Source organism: Microcebus murinus, chromosome 18 (genome assembly GCF_040939455.1).
Source record: "Microcebus murinus isolate Inina chromosome 18, M.murinus_Inina_mat1.0, whole genome shotgun sequence".
NCBI lineage: Eukaryota > Metazoa > Chordata > Mammalia > Primates > Cheirogaleidae > Microcebus > Microcebus murinus.
Window position 1 is genome coordinate 15,876,154 of NC_134121.1, and position 27,069 is coordinate 15,903,222.

Below are 27,069 nucleotides of genomic sequence, written 5' to 3' on the forward strand. Positions count from 1 at the left end.
ACTAGGTTCAAATCTTGGTTCTGCCACTTCACAGCCTACTTAATTTCACCTCTTTTTGCCTTGGTTTCTCATCTAGAAAACAGGGATGATAATAATAGCTTATCTCAGAGGATTGGTATAAGGATTAAATTGAAATATGTATAATTAAATGTCTTAAAAACAGCACATCTACCACAAATAACAGTTGTTATTATCTTCATTGTGTGGCATCATCATTCCCCTGGTTCTAATCATTCCTACCCTCTGTTCTTATACTAACTAATAAATTGGGGAGGCAGAAATGCTAGGAGAAGCTATTAGGAATACAGAAGTGCTTCTGGTAATATTTTGCACAAGTCAGTCACAAATACAAATAAAAATAGATCTATTTCTTTGTTTTCAGCACAGAATAACCCAAGCACATAGAATTTACAGGAAGAACACCAGACTCAATCTAGGAAAGTATGATCTTATTCCCATCTCTAAATGTTTTGCCTTGAGTAAGTTATTTTACTGCCTTGGACCTAAAAAGTAAAGAGGTTAGACTAAATGTTCAATGTTTTTACAAGTTCTTTCCAAATTGTTCCATCTATAACTATATAGTTTTACACGGTATGTACAAAAGATAGAAAATAATAAAAAATAAAAGATGTTCAATACCTGCTGTACTTCGAGTCAAATTCTCATTTAGGTTTCGCTTCATTTCCATTAATATCAAAGTCTATAATTTTTTCTTTAGCATTCCAAATTTATAATTTGAAGTTGTTTAACTAAACCTTCAAAGAAAGAAACTTATAACTTACATTGTATTGACAACAAACTGAAAGTTCTCAGTCTAGTAATTACTGAAATTATGCTTTAAAAATACTTTCAAACTTGATAATGTAAACACTTTAGAGAGTCCTCTGCTTTCTGAGTAACATAATCCATTTTTCCAATTCTGTTCCAAATAAATTATGACTATAACCTTGCTTCCTAAACATACGCGAATTTTCACACAGTATATGTAATTTATTTTAGAATCAAGAATCCACAATGAGAATAATTCTAAACCAGACCTATAAAGAGGGAACACAGGCAAACTTACATGCTTATAAGGCCAGGGAGGAAGCATGTGCTATTGAACTAGGCATGTGAGAACATGCTCTGAGTCCACTTTAAGACATTGTGCAGATTACCTGCTTCAGCCATTAGTCTGAAACTCCTGGATTATATAATACCAAAGGCTAAGTGCTCATTTCACATCCAGAATAATTATAATGACAAGTTTTCATTCTGTTTCTACAACTTCAAGGAGTGAAACAAGTTTTTTGTTCTTTCTCTTACCACAATTTCTGTTGTAATTTTTCCATGTTTAGCCTCCTGATATACTAATATTTCAATCCCAACTTAATTCAACAAACACTTGCCCGTTGCATGAAGAGGCAAGATACAAATCTAAATAATTTCTGCTCCAAATTCACTACCCAAGGAGACAGATAGCAACACAACTAAGTAATAATGCAAATCAGGCTGAGGTAAATATTAATTTTCAAATATCATTTGCTCAAATAAAACTTGGGAAATGTGAGGGGACTCGGGGACTGCCTCTGCTTTGTTTCCAAATCTTGGGCTTGAAGCTGGATATATAGTAGGCTTTTTAGAAAGTATTCTTGGTGCCATTCTAGGGACCAAATCTGAGATTATGCCCATTTTTCTCAATACAGAAATACCAATTTACCAATACAGACTTACACCGCAAATCTAGAGGGGCTTACAAGGGCTATTACGTTACTGAGAATCAAACAAAACAAAATAAACAAACAAAAAACATTTTAAGTGCAATATCCTCCTCCTGGACCACTGACCCCAGGTGTACACACACAGCTTCCAAATGGATATGAGAGGTGTTAACAACGTAGTTGATGCCATTAATGTGCAAAATGTTTGCTGAATCTGCGATAGCCTGAGCGCACACACCCCTCACCCCCAAAGCCCGCTGCCTCGGAGCCCAGGGGGGCCTATGTGGCCCCTCGTGGCGGGTGGGAGAGAACCTCCCGTCAGGGTTCATGTTCTCGTACAAAGGCCTCGCCTGACCCATCCGGGACTTGAGGACAGTTTGGTAACTAGGATCAACACATGGTCTTTCCCTTCTTGGCCCTCTGGCCAACACAAAATACAACTTTAACCTTCGGTTTCCCTCGCCTCAGCCAACCGTCGTCGTCCGCACAGCCCAGTCAGCACCGCGGACCTTCCGGCCTCCGCCAAAAGCGCGGGAAGCCCGGCTGTGCGCAGGCGCACCTCGACGCAAGCCCCGCAGACCGCGCAGGCGCAGGAGCCTCCCCCCCACCAGCCTTGGCGCCATGGCGTAGTCGCTGGCTTCGCCTCCCTCAGCCCCGAAGGAGCACGATAACGTTAACGCTCCTCTCTTTCCATTCTCACACCGTGGGGTATGCGGCGCAGGGATGGCGTTACCTCTGTAAGGTTTTGCCTAAAGAGGGAACGAGCCTTCGAAGAGGTAGTGGCAGATCTCCTGCCCGACCGTCCTCTGCCGGGCTTTGTCAGAAAAGCGTGCTCCTCCCTTCCCCGCACCCGTGGCAATTTCTTAGGTGGTGAGCTGCAGTTTGTGCGATGCTGGTGGCCACCCAGAGTGTTGACGTGAAGGCCACAGGCCTCAAAACCAAGTCATGGGTGTCTTGAGTTGTCTGGCTGAATATCTGGCTGAGGTAACAAGAGTCCCCAGGAGGCTGTGGCAGAGCGGAGGCCGGGGTTTTAGAGGACAGCCGAGGAAGGCAGAGGGAAGTCGGCAAGGCAGGACTAGAGCTGCAGGAGCTTGAGGAGGGACATAAGCCGCGAAGACATTCTGCAAGGGAAGCAGAATGGTGTGACGGCCGAGCTTGCAGCTCCAGGCTTTCTGCCAGGGAGGGCTGTGGATTCCTGGACTAGTGACCTTGGGCGAGTCACTTACCCCCTCCAGACCTACATTCCCTTCCTCAGTCAAATAGCGACAACAGTATTTACATAATAGCACTACAAATATTAAAAGAGAAAATGAACAGTCCGGTCGCACACAGTAAGTGCTCAATAAATGTTAGCCGTTGTTTAATAACAGTGGCTTCCATTTATTGGGTACTTACTAAGGGCCAAGTATTGTCGTTCTAGTTCTGTCTGAGTTTGAAGAGCATGTTTTGTTGTTACCACATCTTCTGACCATTTGAAGACTGGGGGACTTGTAGGGAAGAGGTGGAAAGGGCTCAGAGTTGAAAGGGAAGGCTGTTAGTAAAGACCTAGGACTGTGAGACAATAAGACATAGTAGTTTCTTTGAAAACTATGTCCAGTAAAGAAAAGTGTTAGGAAATAATGTTAGAGTTAGATTGAGACCAGATAATAGGAGACCTTGAATACCAGAATAAGGAATAGCTTTGAAGAAATAGGGTCATCCTTTAATTTGGAAAAAAAGATTTCAAGCAACAGAAATGTCTGAAAAGACTTGTTATTTGTCTTGGTTCCAGAGAGGAGACTTACCCAAAAGATGAGTGGAAGCTTCAGGAAAGCACATTTTGATCTGATATATGCATAGGTACATACATACATACATATATGCACACATATATGACACTCACCCATGCTCCCCCAAAATAGATCGTGCATTAAAAAAAAAAAAAACCTAAAACCCACTATGAGCAATATCCTTTGCTACATCTGTAAAGAATACAGACATGAGGTAACTGAAATCTTTGCTAATAGTTTATAAACTTAATCTATTCATCCCTGTCTTATTCTAGTTATGACTTACTTATTTCCACCTGGAAAGTTGGTCAGGATTGGCAACCAGCAATAGTGCCCCAGGGAAGGAGAAAATTAAAGTAATAAGAGTAGTTTGATTACATGACTACTGAACAACCACATCATGTATGAGAAACCTCATGTATAATATTGAAAAGATGACCCTCCTTATCCCGCCAATCATACTATTTGGGAAACAACTTCACCTTAAATTTGTCTCCAACAAAATTTCTGGCATTTATCTATTGGACAGCCAAGACTGTGTGGTAAAAATTTGCTCTCCTTTTCTTTTAAACTACATTATTTTATTAATAAATCAGGTACCTCTATCCCCACAAAATATTATAATGCTAGAAGTTATTATACTTACTCTTTTAAGTACCTCAAGATATTAAATATTCAACTTAATAGTTAGTGACAACTAGAAAGGGTTTCACTTTGTATACTATCAGTTCTCTGAACTCTCAAAAAAGAACTAGACTAATAAAAATATGCAGCTTTTGTGGGTCCCCAAAATCAAGTGTGCTTTGGGAAACAGGGAGTTAAAAATCTTTCGGAAGTTAACTTGGTATAAGAGTACGAAAAGCTTCTGTTGCTCTAGTTCTGAGGAAATGCTCTCCTTTCTTTCTAACAAAGCTTTCCACAGAAGACAAACTCTGTACACAATAAACAAGGTAAGTATAGGAAAGAAATACTGCAATTCATTAACTCTCAAAAAAGTTATTAATTTTGACATGTAAGAGAAACTTTACTTATGAATGTGAAATGTGCTTCAAAGTGCTGATCTGTTAAAATTCCATAAAACAAGCCTCAAAATGCAAGTCATTTGTGCCAGCTACAAGTAAATAACTGAAGCAGCATTTCCAGAGAGACTAGGGCAAAGGACAGAACAAACTACAAATCAGCAGAAAAGAAACAAAACACAGTTGAATGTTAATAATTCACCGTAGTTACTGCTCTTAAAACCAAAGGAACTAAACAATACAACCTTCATCTGTTTACCTTTACGAATGTGTTCATCATCTCTATACTTACTGTCTGAAGTGTGTAGTGTACATTGATGTGGATAGAAAATCCAGGGCTATGGGGGCTTTTTCTTAGAATAGTAATTTTAAATTACTAATTGTAAATTGTAATTGTAAATTTAGATTTTGTTATTTTGCTTTCTTTATCTCTGCATTATAATTTCTTAAAGGAAGAATATACAGACTGGTTTATGAAATATTATGAAGCATTCATATTTTATTTTTCCATGTATTTTGTTTGTGTGCTTGTTCATTTCCTGAGCACAATGTAATGACTGTTTATGTGAATTCTGACAAAGCAAAATTTGAACTTTGATGAAGACCAAAAATAACAGAGAGGCACCCTAGTGTTCGGTGGAAAACATTAGACTTGGAATCAGAAATATGGGCCCCAGGCCTAGTTTTCTCCTAAGTTCCTGTGGAAACTTAATCAGGTTACTTAATCTCTCTTTCCTTCACCCCTGCAGTGGATATGTCAAACCTAACTGCTCCCACCTCCATCTTACAAAGTGGGTGTATGAAGAACATTACATAATAAATTAAACTGCTCCACAAATGTAATGAATTATTCCTGTTGTACCCCTACCAAACAACCTGCCATTACTAGTTAGTGCATAGTATTTCCAGTACTTGAACATATTTGATTTTCTGAGTGATTGAGTATGAAATCAAATCAGATTTGACTTAGAGTCATTTCACCAAAGGGTTGTAATCATCTTAGTATGCTGGATGATTTCCCCTAATAAAACCCCCTTTTGAGTAACACACTCCAGTGGAGAGTCCATATGCCAGTAAGTTAGGCCACATCTAGATAAGTTCACATGATGTGGTTAGTATATATAATATGTCCCAAGATATTTTCAGGCATTATAAAGACTTGACAATCACTAACAGTTGCTTTTCCTTTAATGTTTAGGTAAAAAATGAGGAAGGCCCTTAAGGAAATTGATACAGAATTACCAAAAATTTCATGAGAAAAAAATTAAAGGATGTTTCAAAGTAGCATTTTAAATACCACTGATCATTGATTTGGTCCCCTTGTGTTTCTGAGTGTGAAAAAGGGTGCTGGTTCAAGAGGAGGTCTCTGAAGATCTGCCTTTGGCTGTTCATAGAGGTGAGATTCAAATGTCCTCAGATCATGGAAAGTGCCTGAACTCATTTCAGGAATGAAATATTTTTTAAATGCCAGTGGAAATATAAATAAATAATGGGCCACTTTTTATTTTTTATATTTTTTGAGATTAAAAATACATAAACTCTTTTTATTATTACAAAATAATCACTAAAGCCCCATTGTATGACATTCTAGCTAAGGAGAAAACAGCATTTTGGTGTTAGTCTGAGATGCTAATTTATTACTGTATTTAGTTCTACTGACCATCTGAGGGAGTTAGAAGTTAAAGTAAAGAGCTGTATCTCTAGTTGTAATCCAAATATGGCAAAGGGCAGGGCTAAAGAAGGGAGTGTCCACATAAAAAACAGGGCTCAGAACTTGTAACAGAAAATTAAAATATACTCCACTCAAGGGAACTCTGTACTTTGCACTTTGGTTAAAGTCTCATTCAGATTTAAATTTCTAAACTTTTCTTAAGAAATTGAGTTTCCCTTGATCTCTTCTCTTCTAAATTGCAGAAATCAGATAAAGCTACTTTGTGAAATGACTTCTCATCATGTTGCTGAAGAACCTATAAAAAAAGTTGCTATCTTTGGAGGAACTCATGGGAATGAACTAACAGGAGTATTTCTGGTTAAGCATTGGCTAGAAAATGGCACTGAGATTCAGAGAATGGGCCTGGAGGTAAAACCACTTATTACTAACCCAAAAGCAGTGAAGAAGTGTACCAGATACATTGACTGTGACCTGAATCGTGTTTTTGACCTCGAAAATCTTGGGTAAGACTATATTTTATATTTGTGTGTGTGTGAGAGAGAGAGAGAGAAATGGTGGGAGTGTGAGAAAGAACATGTATATGAATATATGCATATGATAATTCATATTTGTCCATGTAGTCACTATGGTAAGATCACTTTCACTTTGAATCATACTGTTGAATATTATGAATTACACAATTGTATAATTCACAGAAATACACAGAATATTGTGAATTATACATACTGTGAATATTGTGAATTACACAGTTATCTAAAGTGGGCATTCACATGCTCTTTTATAAACTGTTTTAAGCACCAGACTATTCCTACTTGATTTTTCTTCTTAAATGTATTCTATACAGATTGAGACAATAAATAAAAAAGACTTTTATTTTTAAATCATATCCTTAAAGAAACAAGATTTAATAATCCTTCGCATAAAATTAGTGTTAGGCCACTATGCTTGCATACATATGTATTAACTTTCTAAACGCTCTACTATGTTTTCACGAAACTGTGCTTATGGTAGTGCATAAAGTTCTAGTTAAGAAAAATGTGACGTTTGAATTAATATATGTTGAATGAAAGAGTGAATAAATACACATTGTCAGAAAACATCAGACCACCCTGTGATCTGAAGAGTAGATGTACTTCACTTCATTGGTGGGTTGTTGCAGGTGGGGTGCTGTAGATGACAGGTAAAAAACACTTCACCTGAATTTTCTGAATCTAAATGTCAGCTGATTTATAATACACACATGCAATCATAACACTCTATGTCAGGTCCTTATTAATTATTTTTGCCTTTGTTTATGTCATAATATCTATGACTATATGTATATATGCCTGTATTTGCTTTTTGCCACTCCTTTCATTTACCTAAAAATATTATTAAATACCTATTTTTCTCAGGACACTCTGCCATGTACTGTACTTCCATGTACATGGGCCATGTACAAAGCTCTGTACAAGATGGTTTCTACCACTTAAAGAGTTGGTAGCCGGACGTGGTGGCTCACCCCTGTAATCCTAGCACTTTGGGAGGCCGAGGCGGGCGGATTGCTCAAGGTCAGGAGTTCGAAACCAGCCTGAGCGAGACCCCGTCTCTACCAAAAATAGAAATAAATTAATTGACCAACTAAAAATATATATACAAAAAATTAGCCGGGCATGGTGGCGCATGCCTGTAGTCCCAGCTACTCGGGAGGCTGAGACAGTAGGATCGCTGAGCCCCGGAGATTGAGGTTGCTGTGAGCCAGGCTGACGCTACGGCACTCACTCTAGCCTGGGCAACAAAGTGAGACTCTGTCTCAAAAAAAAAAAAAAAAAGAGTTGGTAGACTGCTAGCTAAGATATAAGACACATAGGAACAACTACTTGCACTATTCTATGTTCTTGTTTTCTGATAAACGCTAATTTGATAGAGAATTCCTTGGATTTAGTGTCACCACAGATCAAAAGATGGATACTATGTTTAGTGGAAATACGCCTCATTGTATGGAACAGTTGATTTTCAGAGCATTTATACAGTAGTCATACTTTTTGTATCAAATCATATTTTTATTAGCATAAATTTTAATTTCAGAAATGTTGTATTGTCATGACTGAGGTTATGTCAACATAAGTAATGTTTATCTATTAACCTAAAATATCTGTTAACTAAGTCTTATAGAACAAGTAAGAATCTGTTGAAAAATAACTCTTTTTTGTCAGCATATTAACTTCACAAATAACTCTGAAATGGACTAGGGTGAGTTTTCTTACTATGACCACCCAATAGTGTGCACTTCAGTGACAGCAGTCTTTTAAATTAAATTTACTTCCTGCTTCTTATTGTTAACATTGTTCAAAGGTTAGACAGTTCTCTTTCAGAGTGGTTATGCAAATTTATGAGGTAGATTAATTAACTTCTTGCACCGTCCCTGTCCCAAATGTATTCCCTTTCTTATATTCTTCATCTCAGTGATGGCACCATGACCCACCAAATGCCCCACAGAAATCATCTTAGAACCTTCCCAGTTTTTCATCTCCACATCTAGTGAGTCACCAAGTTCTCCCAATTATTCTTGCAAGTACTTCAAAAATCCTCTCCATTTTCACTGCCTTAGTTTATTTCTTCAGTTGGAAGTTAGCATGGCCTCCTAAAGGGTCTCTCTGCATCCAGCCTTACTCCTGTCCTGCCTGCCACCCATTCTCCATATGACAGCTACAGGGATCACTCTAACATGCAAGTCTTATCATCTTTCTCCCCTGCTGAAAATTCTTTTAAAATCTATCCAGAATAGATCTAAGCAACTTAGTATAGATGATAGCACCCTTCTGGGTCCTGCACCTCCCAATTCTTTCAGCCTCATCTCTTGGGACTCTTCCAAGGGGAGCTGGACTCCAGGTATGAGAACTCAAGTGTTCATTACGTTTCAAAACTACAAGCCTTGGCCGGGTGTGGTGGCTCATGCCTGTTATCCTAGCACTCTGGGAGGCAGAGGTGGACGGATCGTTTGAGCTCAGGAGTTCGAAACCAGCCTGAGCAAAAGCAAGACTCCATGTCTACTAAAAATAGAAAGAAATTAGCTGGACAACTGAAAATACATATATAACAAATTAGCCACGCATAGTGGCGCATGCCTGTAGTCCCAGCTACTCCAGAGGCTGAGGCAGTAGGGTCACTTGAGCCCAGGAGTTTGAGGATGCTGTGAGCTAGGCTGAGGCCACGGCACTCTAGACTGGGCAACAGAGCAAGACTCTGTCTCAGAAACAAAACATAACAAAACAAAAACTACAGGCCTTAACTCGGAGCAACTGAGTAGGCAGTGGTGCCATTTACCCAAATGGGGTAAAACGAAGTAGAACCAAATTGGTCAGGGAAGACCTCATGGGATTACTTCATGAATTAACTTTTAAAATGCATGTATTAATATATACATTAGGTTTGGTTTGCATATAATAGAAACCTGAGAATAGTGGCTTAAACAAATAAGGTTTTCTTGTTCACAAATAGTAAGTCCAGAGGCAGGCAGTTCAGAGCTGGTGCAGTGGCTACATGGGATCATTAATGCCACAATTCCCTTCCAGCTTCCCACTGCACTGTTCTTAGCATGCAGCTTTGTCCTCATGGTTTTTGTTTCATAGTTGCAAAACAGCTATTCACCTTCCTGACTGCATTCCAGGCAGGAATTACCCAGGTACAAACTGTAGGTCCCTTGGAGATACCAGCCAGGGAATAGAAATAGACGGAATTATAGGAAAAAGTGGGTGGGTGGCTTAATGAGGAAAAATGAATTTAACCTTTTATCATATATAGGAAAAAAAATCCTATTTATTGCAGGAGGTGGGGAGAGAGTGGATAGAGGCTCATTTGAAAACATAAGAAAAACCATTAGCCCTTGTCCCCCCAAAATACATGTATACATGTAACTGCATTTTTGGAGGATTTAAAAGACACTTTATAAACCTTGTCACTGGACCACTAGAGGTTCCTGTACCTCAATTAAGAATCCCTAATTAGATTATGTGGACACCCAAGTTTGACTATTTTTGTGCACTAGAATTAGCTAGAGTGGTAAAAACAGTGCATTTTATGGTTTGGCCCCATAATAGATAACCCACTGTACCATAACTACTAAGAAAATATTCATTAAATTAATAGATATGTTTTGCTCAAGGCTGAAATCAAATGGTAAATTCTGTTTGATATGTCCTATCCGTGACCAACCACATAAATGAACTATTATTTTGCAGGCATGCCAATGCAACATTAGTTACATGGAATCAAATGAAGAAAAAATGTAATTTTTTGTTTATAAAGGTGTCAAATAAGTTTTCACTTCCTATACAGATTTTTCATATTAAATGTTTGGCAACCAATTCTTTTCACACTGTGTTCTTATTATATATTTATGTTATCTTAGCCATGAAATTAATCTTTTTCTTTCTGCTATTATAGCAAAAATATATCAGAAGATTTGCCATATGAAGTGAGAAGGGCTCAAGAAATAAATCTTTTGTTTGGGCCAAAAAATAGTGAAGATTCTTATGATGTTATTTTTGACCTTCACAACACTACTTCTAACATGGGCTGCACTCTTATTCTTGAAGATTCCAGGAATGACTTTTTGATTCAGATGTTTCATTATATTAAGGTAATGTTAATGTTATTAATTGATAAGTTAGCTTATGACCCCTACTTTTGAGTCAATTATAGATATGAGATAACCAGAAAAGGATCAAGTGGGAGGGTGCAAGAAAAATGGAATCTATCTCACAGACAGGCTTGGGGATTTGGGAGAAAGGGTGGTACCAGAACATAGAGGCAATGGTGACAGGCAGGAGAAAAGGAGAGGAAAAAAATAAAATAATAAAATACTTGTAGATGCTTGTGTCTACAAAATTATATATTTTATCCAGACAGCCACCAAATTTTAGGCTACTTAGTAAAACTGAGTAAAATTAATATTAAAATTTTACATGATGTAACTGAAGTATGTCAATTATAGGGCTTTAGGAAACTTAAGAAATAGTCATTTAATGTTGACTAAAAGCCCAGTGATAAAAAGATTGGCTTCCTTTGGGCCTGCACCTGTCCCCATTTAACTTAAATATTACAACATATATCCAACCTGTCAGTACTTCATATAACTCATCATTTTAAGGCTCAGAAATCTACAAGATCAAAAATTCAGCAATCCAGTGCCTATAGCTAGAGAAAATTTGCTAGAAAATAACAGTCAAGCAAAAACACAAATAATGAATTGTACGTTTATTTATGTATAATAGATATATTTCCTTCCTGAGAGGTAGTATTATTTAGTGGAAAGAGTTTGACCCACCTAGTCAGGAGAACCTGGGTTCAAATTCCTGGCTTTCTCATTCACTAACCTTGGACAAGATACCAAGTCCCAAAACCTTGCTTTCCTGATTTTGTAAAATTAGCATAATAGCACTTACCCTATATGGGTACTAAAGGCTTTAAATGAGGTAAAGTATTTAAAGAGTTTAACTTAATATCTAGCCTACAGTAAAGGTTAACTTTTTTCTTTTGAGACAGGGTCTTGCTCTATCACCCAGGCTGGGGTGCGTTAGAGGTGCAGGCTACCTGCTGCCTCAAACTCCCTAGCTCAAGTGATCCTCTTGACTTAGCATTCAAAGTAGCTAGGACTACAGGCACATGCCACCACTCCTGGATAATTTTTTTTTCAAGTTTTTGTAGAGATGGAGTCTCGCTGTGTTGCCCAGGCTGGTCAACTATTGTTTTTGTTTCCCTTAAGTTTTTGACAAAAACAAGATAGGAGTTATTCCTGTCCGTAGGAGATCACAATGCAGCTATTCTTTGTTGCTCATTGAAGAGAGAGCTGAATGCTTGGGTTGCCAGACACGGAAGCAGCCTGGCTGATACTCAGTTGTCAAAACAAAGAGGCCTGTCTCAAATTCTTATTCAGATAAGTGGGAGGAGGGGGAATCACCCAACATCTGTAAGGACCAGGACCACAGGAATAGAAACAGAAATTTTTAAGAGACTAAATGTAACCAGTGATGAAAACAAAAACAACTAAATCCATGAAGAAGGAAATTTTATTTTATATTCTTTGAACCTGGTTCTGAAGAATTATTTAATGTACATTTTACCCAGAAATCTCTGTATAACTTAATTTTATATACACATGTTTTTATATGTATGTTTCATTTGTATGTTTTCAAAGCTATAATAACATTGGGTTATAAAGTGTTTCATAAAGCTGTCTTACTAATTTTAGGTAATGAAGTAAAACATATTGAAGGCATCATTGACTCTGTTGCAGCAAAGAGAACAAAACATATGGTCTTTACATAATAAGAAAGATGTTTCAAATTTTTTTCAGACTTCTTTGGCTCCGTTACCCTGCTATGTTTATCTCATTGAGCATCCTTCTCTCAAATATGCAACCACTCGTTCTATAGCCAAGTATCCTGTTGGTAAGTCACACTTCCCATTGTCATAACTGAATAAAATGTGTCCTGGCTGAAACTCCAGGAAAATTATTTTTGAAAGAAAATTTATAGCTACCTTGCATATCATTAGGCTTATAATTATCAAGTAACAAGCAGATTAACCCCAGGATTATTTGAGGCTCTAACTATACCAAATTTCCTCAATTTCATTGAGAAGCTTTCTGGTTTTGTACATATTGTTTCCTTTGCGGTAATGCTTGGTCCTTCAACTTAGTCTGGCGCAATTCTTCTCATCCTCGAGATACAGTTCAAATGTCACCTTCTATGGAACTTTCTCTGACTCTACTCCACAGAACTAATTACTCCAAAAATTTGTACATTCAACAAATCTTTATTTGTCTGCCCACTAGAGACCAACACCGTGCTAGGTGCTGGAGACACAACAACGAGCAAGACACACAGTCTGCTCTCAAAGAGCTTAGTATCTGAGGAGAAGACAGACAACCAGTTAATTACTGCACAGATTGATAAATGCTATGCAATTACAGAGGACTATAAGAGCACAGAGGAAAGACCTAACCCAGTCGTGAAGTATCATAGAAGGCCCAAATAAGTGGTATCCATGCTGAGATTGTGTGTGTGTGTGTCTGTGTGTGTGGAAGGAAAGGGGTAAATTGGGAACAGTCAACAGTATTCTAAACCAGTGCTTTAAAGTTATGTGTGGTAAAAGGCCATTGTTTATTTCTCATCTTCTACAGAGCAATACCATTGTAAAATATAATTTAGAAAGTGAATTACTTGAAAAATGATCACATACTTGAATGTTGCAACAACGTCAAATTGCTATAAAAGTGTCTGAACAGTTACTTTAATTTCTGTACTTATCTTTCCTAGAACTAGTAGCAAACAGTTGATGGATCAGACCTGGTCCTCAGACAATGCTTTGAGGAAAAAGGAATATCATGCACAAAGGCCCAAAACCCCTGATTGATTACATGCTATCCTGATATGCTGTATCCTCCATTTGTCTTAGCATTCTGTGTTCCCTACCTCCTTCTGCAGGCTAATAATATATGTTTAATAAATATTAGTTTAAATTACCAGTGAGCACCCAATTCAAACTTATAAATGATCATCATTCACACATATCCCACATAGACCCGTATAAACTTATCCATTCCTTCCCAGACAGTTCCTATAACTATGACTGTACAATAGGTAAATCACTAGCCATCTAACTTTGGTAATACATACATTCATGAGCTTCTCCAGAGTGGTCAGGTTTGACTGGATCAGAAAGGCAGTGGGTCTCGGTTTCTCCAAAGTGCTTGTGGTCCCATTGATCTACTCCAAGCTGTTTTCTGGCCCTCTCCTTCTCAAGAACTGGGTCTGAGATTTTACTCTGCTTACAATCCAATGGGTTAGCCTTCCACTGCTCGGTGAATGCTGGCAGAAAACACAAAACTTCTGAGACAGAGACATAGAAAAAATTATTAATAATAGTATTAATATTAATAATAGCAGAGTATCAGCATTTTTGCACCATTCTCCAAGCCCCACTTCCCATAGGATGACAATGAAGAGAGCCATAAGACAACTATGCATGCTAGTGGTTGCATTTTAGGAGAAAAGCACTAAGCTGAGGGAACTTGAATTTTTTATAATGGGCAGCAAACATGCTCTAAGGAAGACACTATCCCTACCTTCCAAAGCTCTTCACTATATATACATCTTGGAAAAGATAACCTGGCACAAAGGTAGTCAATGTCTTTGTCACAAGACATGTAGAAACACAAAACACCCATGAAGAATCTTCTCCCAACATCCCTCTTAGCACCTGCTTTGCAGTAGTCTTTCACGAATGGTATTTATTATCCATGTGCTTGTTTGCCCTGTTGGTTACTAAATGTGACTTCATCTTTACCTTCTGGTAACTTCCAACATGCAGCTCCACACTCTTATATTCCCTCTCAGATAGACATTCTCTTTTTTCTATATTACATTCTCTTTCCTAAGTGGCCTATTAGCATAATTAATTAACTGCTGACTATACTACAATTAAAATTGCTATTATAACTTAAAATCTTTTTGTTAAATTTCAGGGGGCTTAACCAAGAATCATTAAATTTAAAAGCAAGTTACAAACAGAGCAGGAAAATGAAAATCAAAAATTATCCTGGTTATTCAAATATTGATACTTCGTGTGCATAACAAAGGGATCTGTTGAAACAAGTTAAATATCCAAATATAGGAAATTAGTTGAAATAAACCAAAGACTCAACAATAATGTCTTGTTTCTCTGAGACACCAAATAAAAGCATAAGATTTCAAACTTTCAAAGATCAATCTTAGTCTATAATATTTATTGGCAATTCTGCTCTTAGAGCAAATGTTAATATGTTTGGCCCTTACAGTAGAGCCAAATTTTTTAAGTGTTTCAATATGAGGGAATATTACTCATTATAAATAATAAGAAATATTGTATGTTCTCCTTGCAACTTTGCTATTTTATTGGGAATACTTTTATATCAAGCACTCATTGAAAATAAAAAACACATTTAAGATTGGCGAGACACTCTTTCTGAGTCAACATTTTATAATATGATAAGACTATTGCTTCATACAAATTTGCTTTAACTTCTAATAGACATCTTTGCATTCTATTGCCAAGGCAGCTGAAATGTGACAGGATCATTCTAAGTAAATTTTATCCCAGAAAGAAACAATTTGCTGCAGCCAATCTTATGATCATTCACACACACACACACACACACACACACACACACAAAGAGTGACTGGACACAGTCTTCTCTTAACTTTCTCAGATCAGTCATGGTCTCATTTGAGTGATTTTTATGACCATCATTCCTTTAGCTCCACTCCTGACTATGCCAGGGTCATGTCCTACAAATTTAAATATTCTGCTCTGATATGGGGTCCTATGTCAAAGTTGATTTTTGACTTGGAAAATATGACCACCCTACAATCAGAAAAAACAAAAACAAAAAACTTCAATAACTGGCTTTTTTGAGTCAAATGCCAGTCCACAGCTTCTTCTCCACATAAGACTACCAACTCCATACCTTCCATCTCCCCCATAAACAAGAATGTGTAGAATGCTTTTGGCTGCAGGTAACTCAAAACGGCTTAAGCACTAAGATAAATTTTATAATAACTCAACATCATGAGTGACCAGGTTACTTTTATCTTTCTAGTCTACCATACATAGTATGTCTGTAGATGACCTTATAGCCACAAAATGTCCACTGTACTTCCAAGCATCATATGCCAACATGGCAATATCTGGAGGGGACATAGGAGCTCCCCTGCAGATCTTCTATTATGGCCCCTTGGTCAGAACTGGGTCACACTTCCATTCTTAAATCAATCACTAGGGTAATGGTATTACTATGATTGCCTTAAACTATTCAACATTTATACTCGAGCTGCAGAAAAATTCAACTACCTTGAAGATTGGAACCCCAACCAAAATTGAGATTCTCTTATAAAAGAGGAAGGTGGAATGGATTTGAGATAGGCAAACAACAATGTCTTCTATGGTACACATACAGACATAGCCATAAACATATTTTTTCACACATTTATGTAAATCATCTATGCACAGATGTGTACCTCAGCCGCGCTTGTGATACCATATACCCAAATGTGTGTTTTTACATATATGAAAGAAAGCTGAGGACAACAAATAGAATATGAAGATGAAGGAGAATATAGTAAGATTTTGTGGATTGGAAAATAACAGAAGTGGGTGAAAATAGGATGAGTATAGAAGAATGCAGTATCTGAATTGGGTGGAAGCAATGAGAATAGAATGAGAGTGGTACATTTAGTAAGTGGTTTGACAAATGGAGAAGATGATAATAGGAGAGATGGCTTTGTGGTAGACTTGCACAGGAAGGAAGGGATTACATATGTAGTTTAGAGTATTTTGTAGGTGTAAGGATATACATCCATAGGAAAGACACCTAATAGTATAGTCATAGTTTTATTGGGGTGAAAAGAAATTAATACAAATTTTTCCTACAGAAAATTAAAACCATTGCACTATTGCATCAGGGTAGGTTGTTATATTAAGTGCAAGAATATTGCTCTAGGATCACATAGATTGTCATGTTGACTTAATCTATGATTGATCCAGTCTAGATTTCTATGACTCCATAAATGTCCTTCCTCCTGTCAAACCTAAATGTTAGATCTATGAGAGTTTCTCCTTGTTTCTCCTTGTCCATGTATTGTTGTGTCAGCATAAATTTGTCTACCTCTTATACTATGTTATGATTTTAAAATATTTTGACAACATTGAAGGAAATTGAAAGAAAAAAGACCCTGAGATCTTACAATTTCTAACATAACTCTTCGATTTTTTTCTCTCCCAGTCTATATTCACTATCCCTATAACTTGAACATGCAAACATTCTGCTTCATTTTTGCCAACATTATGTCTCAAATATTTTCCATGTTGCTACATGGCCTACCTTTTAAATAATTTTAATGATTGGATTATAGATCTTGATATATTAAAATGCTCATTTTGTAATATATTCTAATACTTAAATAAATATGACTATATCTCCTTCTGTGCCTAGGTATAGAAGTTGGTCCTCAGCCTCATGGGGTTCTGAGAGCTGATATTTTGAATCAAATGAGAAAAATGATTAAGCATGCTCTTGATTTTATACATGATTTCAATGAAGGTAAGTAGGTAATGAACATAATATATATAAAACTTAACCACTAGACATTTAAATGGCAATTGGAACCTAGGTCAAATTTACCATGCTTTGCCAAATGAAACCTCCAAATCCAATCCTAGCCCAGCACAGTGGCTCACATCTGTAATCCTAGCACTTTGGGAGGCCAAGCTGGAAGGATCCCTTGAGGTCAGGAGTTCAAGACCAGCCTAAACAACATAGTGAGACCCTGGCTCTACCAAAAGAAAAAACCCAAATCTTTATTTTCCTATTAATCTCCATTTTAAAAAAACAAAGACCAGGAAATACAAATGTCCAATGAACATATAAAGGGATGTTCAACATCACTATCAATTAGAGAAATGCAAATTAAAATGAGAAACCATTTCTCCTATTAGATAGGGAAAATATTAAAATCGATAGTATTAAGCATTGTTAAAGGTGTAGGAAAAGGGGATACTTTCATTGCCTGCTGGTGAACATGTAAAGTGTTTCCCTTTATAGGGTAGTTTTACAGTATCCACTTCTTAAAATGCACAAATCTTATTACTCAGCAATTCCACTTCTCAAAGAAACACAAGCACGTGCACAACCAACATGTTGTATACGAGATTGTTATTGCAGCACCATTTGTGATGGCAAAACAAACGACCTGAATGTCAGATCACCTGATGAACAGTTAAATAAAATAACATGGAAGAATCTGAAAAACACATTGTTAATTAAAGATAGCAAGTTGCAGACTAAAACATATGGTATACCAATTTGCTTTAAAATAATAATACCAATCACTTGCTAGAATACATATATGTATATATGTTAATTTATCACAGGAAAAGCTCTAGAAGAAAACACACCAAACTGATAACATTGATTACTAGGGAGGGGAGGAACAAAACAGATTAATTTTGTTTTAATTATATTCAATAAGAATAATATATGCATGTATTATTTTTGTCATTAAAAATTAATTAAATGGGGACTGATGAGTGGGATGGGATATGTAACTCTATGTACTTACTATCTGTTCATGTATTTGGTGAATCTAAAACTACGCTAAAAAATGAAGTCTATTAATTATATAAAAGAAGTTTACTTTAAAATTGAAAAAATACTTAAAATCAAAGGGACATTCTACAATGTAAATAATTATTCCAACAGGCTGAGTTAAATTGTTGTTGAGGAATGGTTACAGAGCTGGGTGCATAGTTTGGTGTCTGTGGGAACTGTAATTCCTTAGCCTCAGGTTGTGCACCCTACTGCAATCACAGGAATTTCTTTTGTGCTTGAAAATCCTTTGACTCCAAAGTCATGAAAACTGAAAAATTGCTTTTTACTGCCTTCATCTGAGAGCAGACTCTATGCTGTCAGGCTGGTGTTGGGAAAGTCACAACATATTCACAAGAAACCCTTTGAATAGTGAGTATGGGACTACGGTACATGCAGAAATGATACACCCAGGGAGAAGGCCACAACCCTGAGAGGAAACCATGGTTTTCAGATACTGGTCCATAGATTCCTACCACAGGGGTGGGGAATAATAGCTCCAGGACACCCCACCCCTTATCTCTGCTTCAACCAGAGAAGTTCTTCTGTCTGTCTTATTGATTTTCCACATAACATTTCATTTAAGCAGGGGGTTCTACAATTCAAAAATTTCAAACCACTATTAATTTAGACTATCCAGTTTGGTGGGTTTTTAACTAAGCATCAGTATCCAAAAAAATACTGACAAAAGAATCATTAACTGCCTTGACTTTGTGCTGCTTAAAATCATTATTAGTGACTTGGGTAAGTATATATGTGACATGCTTATCTAGGTGATAGATGGCAGGAAAATATCAGGAGAGCATCCTGGTTGAGAAAGTGGATACAAGAAGTCCTGACGATCTTTAACAATCATTTAACCAAATGTTTGAGATTAAATACATCAGGGACAAAGTTTTGCTCTTAACATTTAAAAAAATCCCAGAATGAGGAAGATCTTTTTTCTGCCATGAATAGCACTTGAGAACTGTGAATAAATTCTGAGTCCATAATTCTGGAGAAATGTCTATAAGGAGGAGTTTAACCAAAGAGAGAGTTAAGAATGTTGAAGAGTTTGAAAACCATAATAAGAATAATCCCTCAGATGCACATGGAACTTTCAGTTTACAGAGTACCTTCACATACGTCTTCACATATGTGACCACATGTGAGTAGTGACTGATAGAACTAAGGATAGTTATACTGACAAAAAAGAAGGCCTAAGGCAATTTTATTTCAGAGTTTCAAAAGGTTACATTGGAAAGAAATTAGACATGTTTTCTGTTACCCAGAGCACAAAATAGAATCAGTGGAACAAAGTTATCTACAGACAGAAATTTCTAATTAACAAAGCTGAACAGCAATGAAATGGACCACTCTTTGTGAGGCTATTCATGTAGAAGTAAGATGACTACATGGCCAGAACATTACGAATAATACGCAAGCACTGATGGAAGTTAGGCTTTCAAGGCTCCTTCCAATTACTGAGATTCACAAAAATATACTCCTTTATGTTCTATCAGTTTTTCCTTTCCTCCCACTGGACCTTCTGGTTTAAGGAAATTATGTCTAGTAAGTTCCCATTTTCATCTTGGAAAGTGTGGTAGATTTTCATTCTTCCCTTTCCCACATCCACATCCTTGCAGTGTGATGCTTCAGATCCTTCTCTTAGGAGATGGAGTCTGTTTCCCCACCTCTTGAATCTGGCTTGGCCATGTGACTTTTTCCGTGTGTGCCACAGAAGAGGTTTTAAAAGGACTTGTGCATTGGGGCTTGCTCTCTTGCTGCTCTTGGGATATATACACTGTGTATCAGTCCACACTGGCATGCTGGATAATGAAAGGCTATAAGGTAGAAAACTCAGGCACTCTAACCAACAGTCATGCAACTCCAGCTGACAGCCTGTCAAATGCCAGACATAAGAGTGAGACCATCCCAGATCATCCAGCCTCCAGATGACCTGCCAACCCACCACAAACACATGAGCAGGACAATCGGAAATCAGTGAAGCCAGTCCTGTCCAGAGGAACTGCCCAACCAACCCACAAAATAACAAGCTAAATTAAAAGGTTATTGTTTCAAGCCATGAAGTTTTGGGGTAGTGTGTTACACAGCAAAAGCTAATTGGTACATAAGTGATCACAGGGTATCCTCATTCTAACTCTGAGTCACAACCCTTTGAGTTGTGACCATAACACACTATGGGCCCTGTAGTGGATAAAAGTGCATCCTGTTTGTCCAGAGATTACCTGGTGTATTTGTAAACTACTCATTTTCCAAGTTTCTGGGCATTGGGTTGTTTAATGTTACTGCGTCTCTGGAAGTTGGACTCCACTGTTGGCAGACTGCCTGCATACCGAGATCTCCCTCAGGAGCTGTTCAAGTGTTTAATGGACTTAGCTAAGAGAAAGCATTAGACTGAAGTTCACCTAATTTGCTGTAAGTCCTCCTGAAAATATACAGTCATAGAATGTCGGAGCTGGAAAGGCCCTCCAAGATAAGCTAATCCAAAACCTTTGTTTGACATATAAAGTAATTGGGCCTCAAAATGTGAAGCATCTTGTTCAAGATTACATAGCTAGGAGATTAGAGCCCAGGTGTCCTGACTCCCAGTCCTAGGCTGTTTTTCTCCCACACTGACTTTTTGAATTCTGTTTTCCTCTGTCCATTAGTGTATTTGTGAACAGAATACTAATAGGAATAATTCAAGAACAATTTTTGGCTTAGTGTTGTTTATGAACATCCTTAACTAAACATGGTGTGTTTTCTCTGGAACTCTTTTCATTTTGTTGTTGCTGTGGTGGTGGTGGTGGTGGTGGTTCCTTCTTTAAATTATCAACTTCCCTTTTTTTTTATTTCGGCATATTATGGGGGTACAGATTTTAAGGTTTCAATAAATGCCCATTCCCCCCCTCCCACCACAAGTCTGAGTCTCCAGCATGACCATCCCCCAGATGGTGCACATCTCGCTCATTATATATGTATATACCCGTCTCCTCCCCCCTCCCACCTGCCCAATACCCTATTACTGTAGTACCTATGTGTCCACTTAGGTGCTGTTCAGTTAATACCAATTTGCTGGTGAGTATATGTGGTGCTTGTTTTTCCATTCTTGGGAAACTTCACTTAATAGTATGGGTTCCAGCTCTAACCAGGAAAATATAAGATGTGCTATATCACCGTTGTTTCTTAGAGCTGAATAGTACTCCATGGTATACATATACCACATTTTATTAATCCATTCTTGGATTGATGGGCACTTGGGCTGTTTCCACAGCCTTGCAATTATGAATTGTGCTGCTATAAACATTCGAGTGCAGGTGTCTTTTTTGTAGAGTGTCATTGGATCTTTTGGGTAGATGCCCAGCAATGGGATTGCTGGATCAAATGGTAGATTCACTTGTATCGCTTTAAGGTATCTCCATATTGCTTTCCATTGTATTTCCATATTGCTTTAAGGTATCTCCATATTGTTGAACTAGTTTTCAGTCCCACCAGCAGTGTAGGAGTGTTCCTCTCTCTTCGCATCCACGCCAGCATTTATTGCTTAGAGACTTTTTGATAAAGGCCATTCTCACTGGAGTTAAGTGATATCTCATTGTGGTTTTGATTTGCATTTCCCTGATGATTAGAGATGTTGAGCATTTTTTCATATGTTTGTTGGCCATTCTTCTGTCTTCTTTAGAAAAGTTTCTGTTCAAGTCCTTTGCCCACTTTTTAATAGGGTTATTTGATTTTTTTCTTGCTGATTTTCATGAGTTCTAAGTATATTCTAGTTATCAGCCCCTTATCGGATGCATAGGCTGCAAAAATTTTCTCCCATTCTGTAGGTTGTCTGTTTACTTTCATGACTATTTCTTTGGCTGTGCAGAAGCTTTTTAGTTTGATCATGTCCCATTTATTTATTTTTGTTGCTGCTGTGATTGCCTTTGGGGACTTCTTCATAAACTCTTTGCCTAGGCCAATGTCTAGGAGAGTGTTCTAACATTTTCCTCTAGAAATCAACTCCCCTTTTTACAGGAGGTTTTTTTAGTTGCTATTTATACATATTGTTTTTATCGTAGGAAAAGAATTTCCTCCCTGTGCCATTGAGGTCTATAAAATAATGGAGAAAGTTGATTATCCCAGGAATGAAAGTGGAGAGATTGCTGCTGTTATCCATCCTAATCTGCAGGTAACATTTGCTGTTCCTTTAAAATATTGAAAATAATAATGTAGAACCTTTAAGTAGAACTTAAAGCAGAACCTTTAAGTAGAACTTCACAGTTCATATAGCATTTTAAATACATTAGTTTATTTGATGTTCTCAAAAACACTACAGTGTAGGGAAGATATATAAATAAATAAATATTTATTGAGTATAACTTGTGCTGGCTCTGGGGATACACCCATGAGTATAGTCTGTACTTTCATGGAATTTATAGTCTAGATATACTCACGGGAAAGCAAAAATTCTACCCAAGCGCTGTGGGTAGGAATAATTACATCCATTTTAATATATGAAAATAGAGGCTCAGAAGTTAGATCCTTCCCATATCCATATAGCTACCAATGACAGATCCAGAACTAATGGTCTTTGCAGTTGACCAAATTGCCGCTACCTCCCTGCGATCACCACTGAATAAGTTAGAGCAAAACAATTAGAATCTCTTTCTTTGGGATGTTTTCTGCCATGATACCCTGACTTTCCTCAGAACCCTAGAATCTACTCCTCACATGATTTGATCAATAATGACATAGTTAAGGAGGAAGAAAAAGCTCTTGGGAGAGCTTAGGAAGTTTAAATCTGGAAAAGCAGGGAGGAGTAGAGGTTCCAAAAAGCTAAAATATCGACTCCCCATTGTGAGTACACTACACAATCTCAGACCTCAGAGATGGAAGAGATCTGGTAGATAATCTAGTCTGGTGCTTTCAACCCTGGCTACACATTACCTAGAGAGCTTTTTGGAAAATAACAATGCTGGGACTCCACTCGGAGATAATCTGATCTTATTGGCTTGAGTAATCAGGGTTGAAAACCAGCGATTCAGTTCAAATCTCCTGTTTAATGACTCTAATAGTCATCCAGACTTGCAACTTAATTAAGTGGCCTGTCCGAGCATACAGACTAGTGAGGCAAATCCTGCATCGTGGCTTAAGGGGACCCAGGTGGAAACCTGAAGTAGGCGCATTAGGCAACATTTTGAAGGAAAGATAAAGATTAGGGAGAAGAAAGGAAGTAAACAATATAAGTGACAAAAACACCAAGAAACAGTACAAGAAACAGAGGCCAAGGTGATGATAACAGACTAAAACAGGATTTTTTAGTTTTATAATATCCTTAAGGATATTCTTGGGTACAAAAATAATCCTGGAAGGCTGAGAAGTGAGATTCACGAGAGCAGTAACAGAGTTTGTAGTAGGTCTTGAAAGTTAGGAAGAGTGTTTTTGATTTGATAGATAATAAAGAATTCATTCAATAAGGAATAAATATTCCACAGGAGGGATTGATTGGTTAATTATTTCAACAAATATTTTTGAATGACAACTAAGTCTGTTCTGGGCCCTGAGTTTGAAGATAGGCAAGGTCTCTCATGGAGTTTCCATACTAATTGGGGGAGAACAAACCAAGAATAAGTAAACAATATATAAACCAGGTCATTTCAAGCTGTAATAAGTGATAACAAAGCAAAGGATAACAAAGGGTTCCAATTAGATGGAGTGATCAGAAAGCACCATCTCTGAGATGATGGCACTGAAGCTAGAGCCTGGGAGATGAGAAGCCAGCCACATGGAAAGCAAGTGCAAAGGCCCTGAGGCTGGAACAAACTTGGGGCTTTTGAGGAACAGCAAGAAGACCAATGTCCATGGAGAGTAGGAGTGAGCAGAGAACTGTAGACCCCAGAGCCAAAGCAGGGACGTGCTTATGAGTATAGATTTTGTTCTAAGAGTGATGGGTCTTAATCAGGGATGCTAATTGGAATCACCTAGGGGATCCCTCCCAATGCCTGGAACCTACCACAAACTGAAACAGTGCTTCTTGAACTCAGGCCACATGAGAATCACCTGGGGAGCTTTTAAAAATCCTGATTCCTAGATCCCATCTCTAGAAATTCTGATTTAATTCATCATGGTGGAAACAGAATCCTTTGAGTTCACCAGGTGATTTTCACGTGGCTCGTCTGGGCAGCCCTGTACTACAGTGGAGCCTCTGCAGGTGGGGCTAGCCCCGTGTGTGTTGAAGTTCCTTCAGCTGTCCTCGGGCACACCTCTGCCTGAAAGCCACTGGTCCAGAGCTGTAGTTCTCAACTGGGCCACCCTGTAAAATCATCTGAGGCTTTAAAACAAAAAACAGTGAACTATAAATGGGTAGTATGAGGAATTTGAGGAGAAGAAGGAGGTGGGTGACATAATTATGCATCTTGATTACATGGTTATAAGTTATATGCCTATGCTAAGCATATGTTAAAATTCATAAAAGTGTACACAAAAACAAGAAAATTTAACTGTATATAAATTTATTATAAAATAAATTTTTAAAATAACAATGCCTGGGCCTCACTCTTCAGATTCTGATTTGATTTATCTGAGATGGGGCTGCCCCTCTACCTACGTATATGTATATTAACATCCCGGCAGTCATAACGTGCAGCCAGGATTGAGAAAATTGCCGCGATGCAGCGCTTCTCAAACGTCAGTGCTGTGCGTGTGAGTCTCTGGAGATTTGTCAACATGAAGACTCTGAGTTAGTAGATCTGCAGTGGGGAATGAAATTCTACTTCTCTAACAAACTCCTGGGTGATTCTGATGCTGCTGGGAAATGTTAGAAATGCAGAATCTCAGGCCCCCACCCCCAGCCTATAGAACCTGGAATCTTCATTTTAACAAAATCCCCAGATGATTTGAGAGCACGTCAAAGTTTGAGAAGAACTGTTCTAGGGTCCTGCAGTGTGACAGCACATTGGTACTTGGAGGCTCAAAGGTCCAAATCCCTGGTGTGGGACCTTTCAGATAACTCAGTTGTTATCCTCATGTGGGAGCACATTTGGAATACACAGCCTTATCTTAGACTTTTTCCCATTCCACCCTCACCTTCTCTCACCAATCCCCATCAGAATAGAATCTCTGAATAGAATACAATGTGGCTCATTTGTATATCCCTAACAGTAGAATGACTTGCACACAGAAGGCTCTTAATGGATATTTCCTATATTTTGCTGAACAGAATTTAATTTCAGTTGGCAAGAGGTAGACTACACACTTAGGTAGACACGCATTTGGTTTTGCCTTTAAATATTATAAATTTCTTTGGCAACATCCAAGGCAAACCTGGCATTGAAGCAAACTTTAATTATATGTGTCAGGTATAAAAATTAAAAGGGGAACTCAACACTGCTGCCAAAATTAATTGCACAATTTCAGTTTAGTCAGAGCACTCATATGCCTCTCAATGCATCACTCAAGTATCTCTTCTAAAGGAACAGAATGCTATAATTTGTGATTATGTAGAGTCTGACATAAATTTTTTAAGTAGGAGAAAAAAAAAGAAATGTAATTTATTTATTTTAATTGTTTCCTGAGAGGATCAAGACTGGAAACCACTGCACCCTGGGGATCCGGTGTTTTTAACTCTTGACGGGAAGACTATTTTGCTGGGCGGAGACTGTACCGTGTACCCGGTGTTTGTAAATGAGGCTGCATATTATGAAAAGAAAGAAGCTTTCGCAAAGACAACTAAACTAGCACTCAATGCCAGAAGTATTCGCTCCTTGTCACGTTAGAAGTCACTTCTAGCTAGCTTGTCGTACAGTATCTTGAAAAACTCCACTAGTTTGTAAGATCCTCAGGAGCAGGGTTGTGCCTTATTCAGCTTCATCACAGCGCCTAGGACAGTGCCTTACTCAGCAGGCATCCAGCAAATGTCTTAAACTAATGACTGTCTTTTAAAGGTATCATATTTTATGTATGTAGTTTATTCAAAGAAGTGTGTTTCCTACTTCTGCATAGTTTATTATGCACGTTTAACATTCTTAATAAACAGCCTTTATATTCAAAATAAAAATTTGAAATAGATACTATATATAAAAAGTTAACTTGAACACAGAATTAAATGTATGTTTTCAAATACAGACGTACCTTGTTTTATTGCACTTCTCTTTATTGCGCTTCACAGATTATTGTATTTTTACAAACTGAAAGTTTGTGGCAACCCTTCATCTAGCAAGTCTGTTGGAACCATTTTTCCGACAGCATGTGCTCATTTCACATCTTTATGTCACATTTTGATAATTCCTGCAATATTTCAGATTTTTTCATTATTTTTACATCTGTTACATTGATCTGTGATCAGTGATCTTTGATGTTACTATTGTGTTTTAGGACACCACAAGCCATGCCCATATAAGATGGCAAACTTATTCAACAAATGTGTGTGTTCTGACTGCTCCACTCACCCTCCACTTTGCCCATCTCCCTCCCTCTCCTCAGGCCTCTCTATTCCCTGAGACACAACAACATTGAAGTACACCAGTTAATAACTCTAAAATGGTCTCTAAGTGTTTAAGTGAAAGGAAGAGTCGCTCTTCACTCACTTTAAATCAAAGGCTAGAAATGATTAAGTTTAATGAGGAAGGCATGTCAAGAGCTGAGCTAGGCTGAAAGCTAGACCTGTTGTGCCAAATGGTTAACCAAGTTGTGGATGCAAAGGAAAAGTTCTTGAAAAAAATTAAAAGTGCTACACTAGTGAACACACAAATGATAAGAAAGTGAAACAGTCTTACTGCTG

At 37.7% G+C, this 27,069-nt stretch overlaps 2 protein-coding genes across 3 annotated transcripts in view; one reads left to right on the plus strand and one right to left on the minus strand.

Moving 5' to 3' along the window:
* SPATA22 (spermatogenesis associated 22) overlaps positions 1 to 3,586 on the minus strand; it is a 36,184-nt gene extending 32,598 nt beyond the window's left edge. Inside the window, exons 1-3 of the mRNA XM_075993899.1 lie at positions 3,583 to 3,586; positions 2,927 to 2,988; positions 2,260 to 2,449 (exon numbers count right to left, since the gene is read on the minus strand). Of these exons, the coding sequence (XP_075850014.1) occupies positions 2,260 to 2,449; positions 2,927 to 2,988; positions 3,583 to 3,586 (256 nt within the window). The remainder of the gene's footprint in view (positions 1 to 2,259; positions 2,450 to 2,926; positions 2,989 to 3,582) is intronic.
* Positions 3,587 to 5,702: 2,116 nt separating this feature from the next.
* On the plus strand, positions 5,703 to 26,377 carry ASPA (aspartoacylase). 2 transcript variants are annotated; one of them, XM_075994216.1, is made up of 7 exons: positions 5,703 to 5,884; positions 6,403 to 6,663; positions 10,586 to 10,781; positions 12,498 to 12,591; positions 17,175 to 17,282; positions 22,370 to 22,479; positions 25,868 to 26,377. In XM_075994216.1, exons 2-7 carry the CDS (start codon positions 6,428 to 6,430, stop codon positions 26,063 to 26,065), a joined length of 942 nt encoding a protein of 313 aa, XP_075850331.1. In that variant the 5' UTR covers positions 5,703 to 5,884; positions 6,403 to 6,427; the 3' UTR covers positions 26,066 to 26,377. The 2 variants fall into 2 exon arrangements, with proteins under 2 accessions (XP_075850331.1, XP_020136832.2); XM_020281243.2 differs by lacking the exon at positions 5,703 to 5,884 and having other exon boundaries at positions 6,258 to 6,663.
* The last annotated feature ends 692 nt before the right edge of the window (positions 26,378 to 27,069 follow it).

What these genes read in the sequence shown, in the direction of transcription:
- ASPA (XM_075994216.1), top strand. Translation starts at nt 6,428, where the DNA reads ATGACTTCTCATCATGTTGCTGAAGAACCTATAAAAAAAGTTGCTATC. An exon ending in TTTGACCTCGAAAATCTTGG is followed by an intron (nt 6,664 to 10,585) that starts GTAAGACTATAT and finishes CTGCTATTATAG; the next exon opens with CAAAAATATATCAGAAGATT. An exon ending in TATACATGATTTCAATGAAG is followed by an intron (nt 17,283 to 22,369) that starts GTAAGTAGGTAA and finishes TTTTTATCGTAG; the next exon opens with GAAAAGAATTTCCTCCCTGT.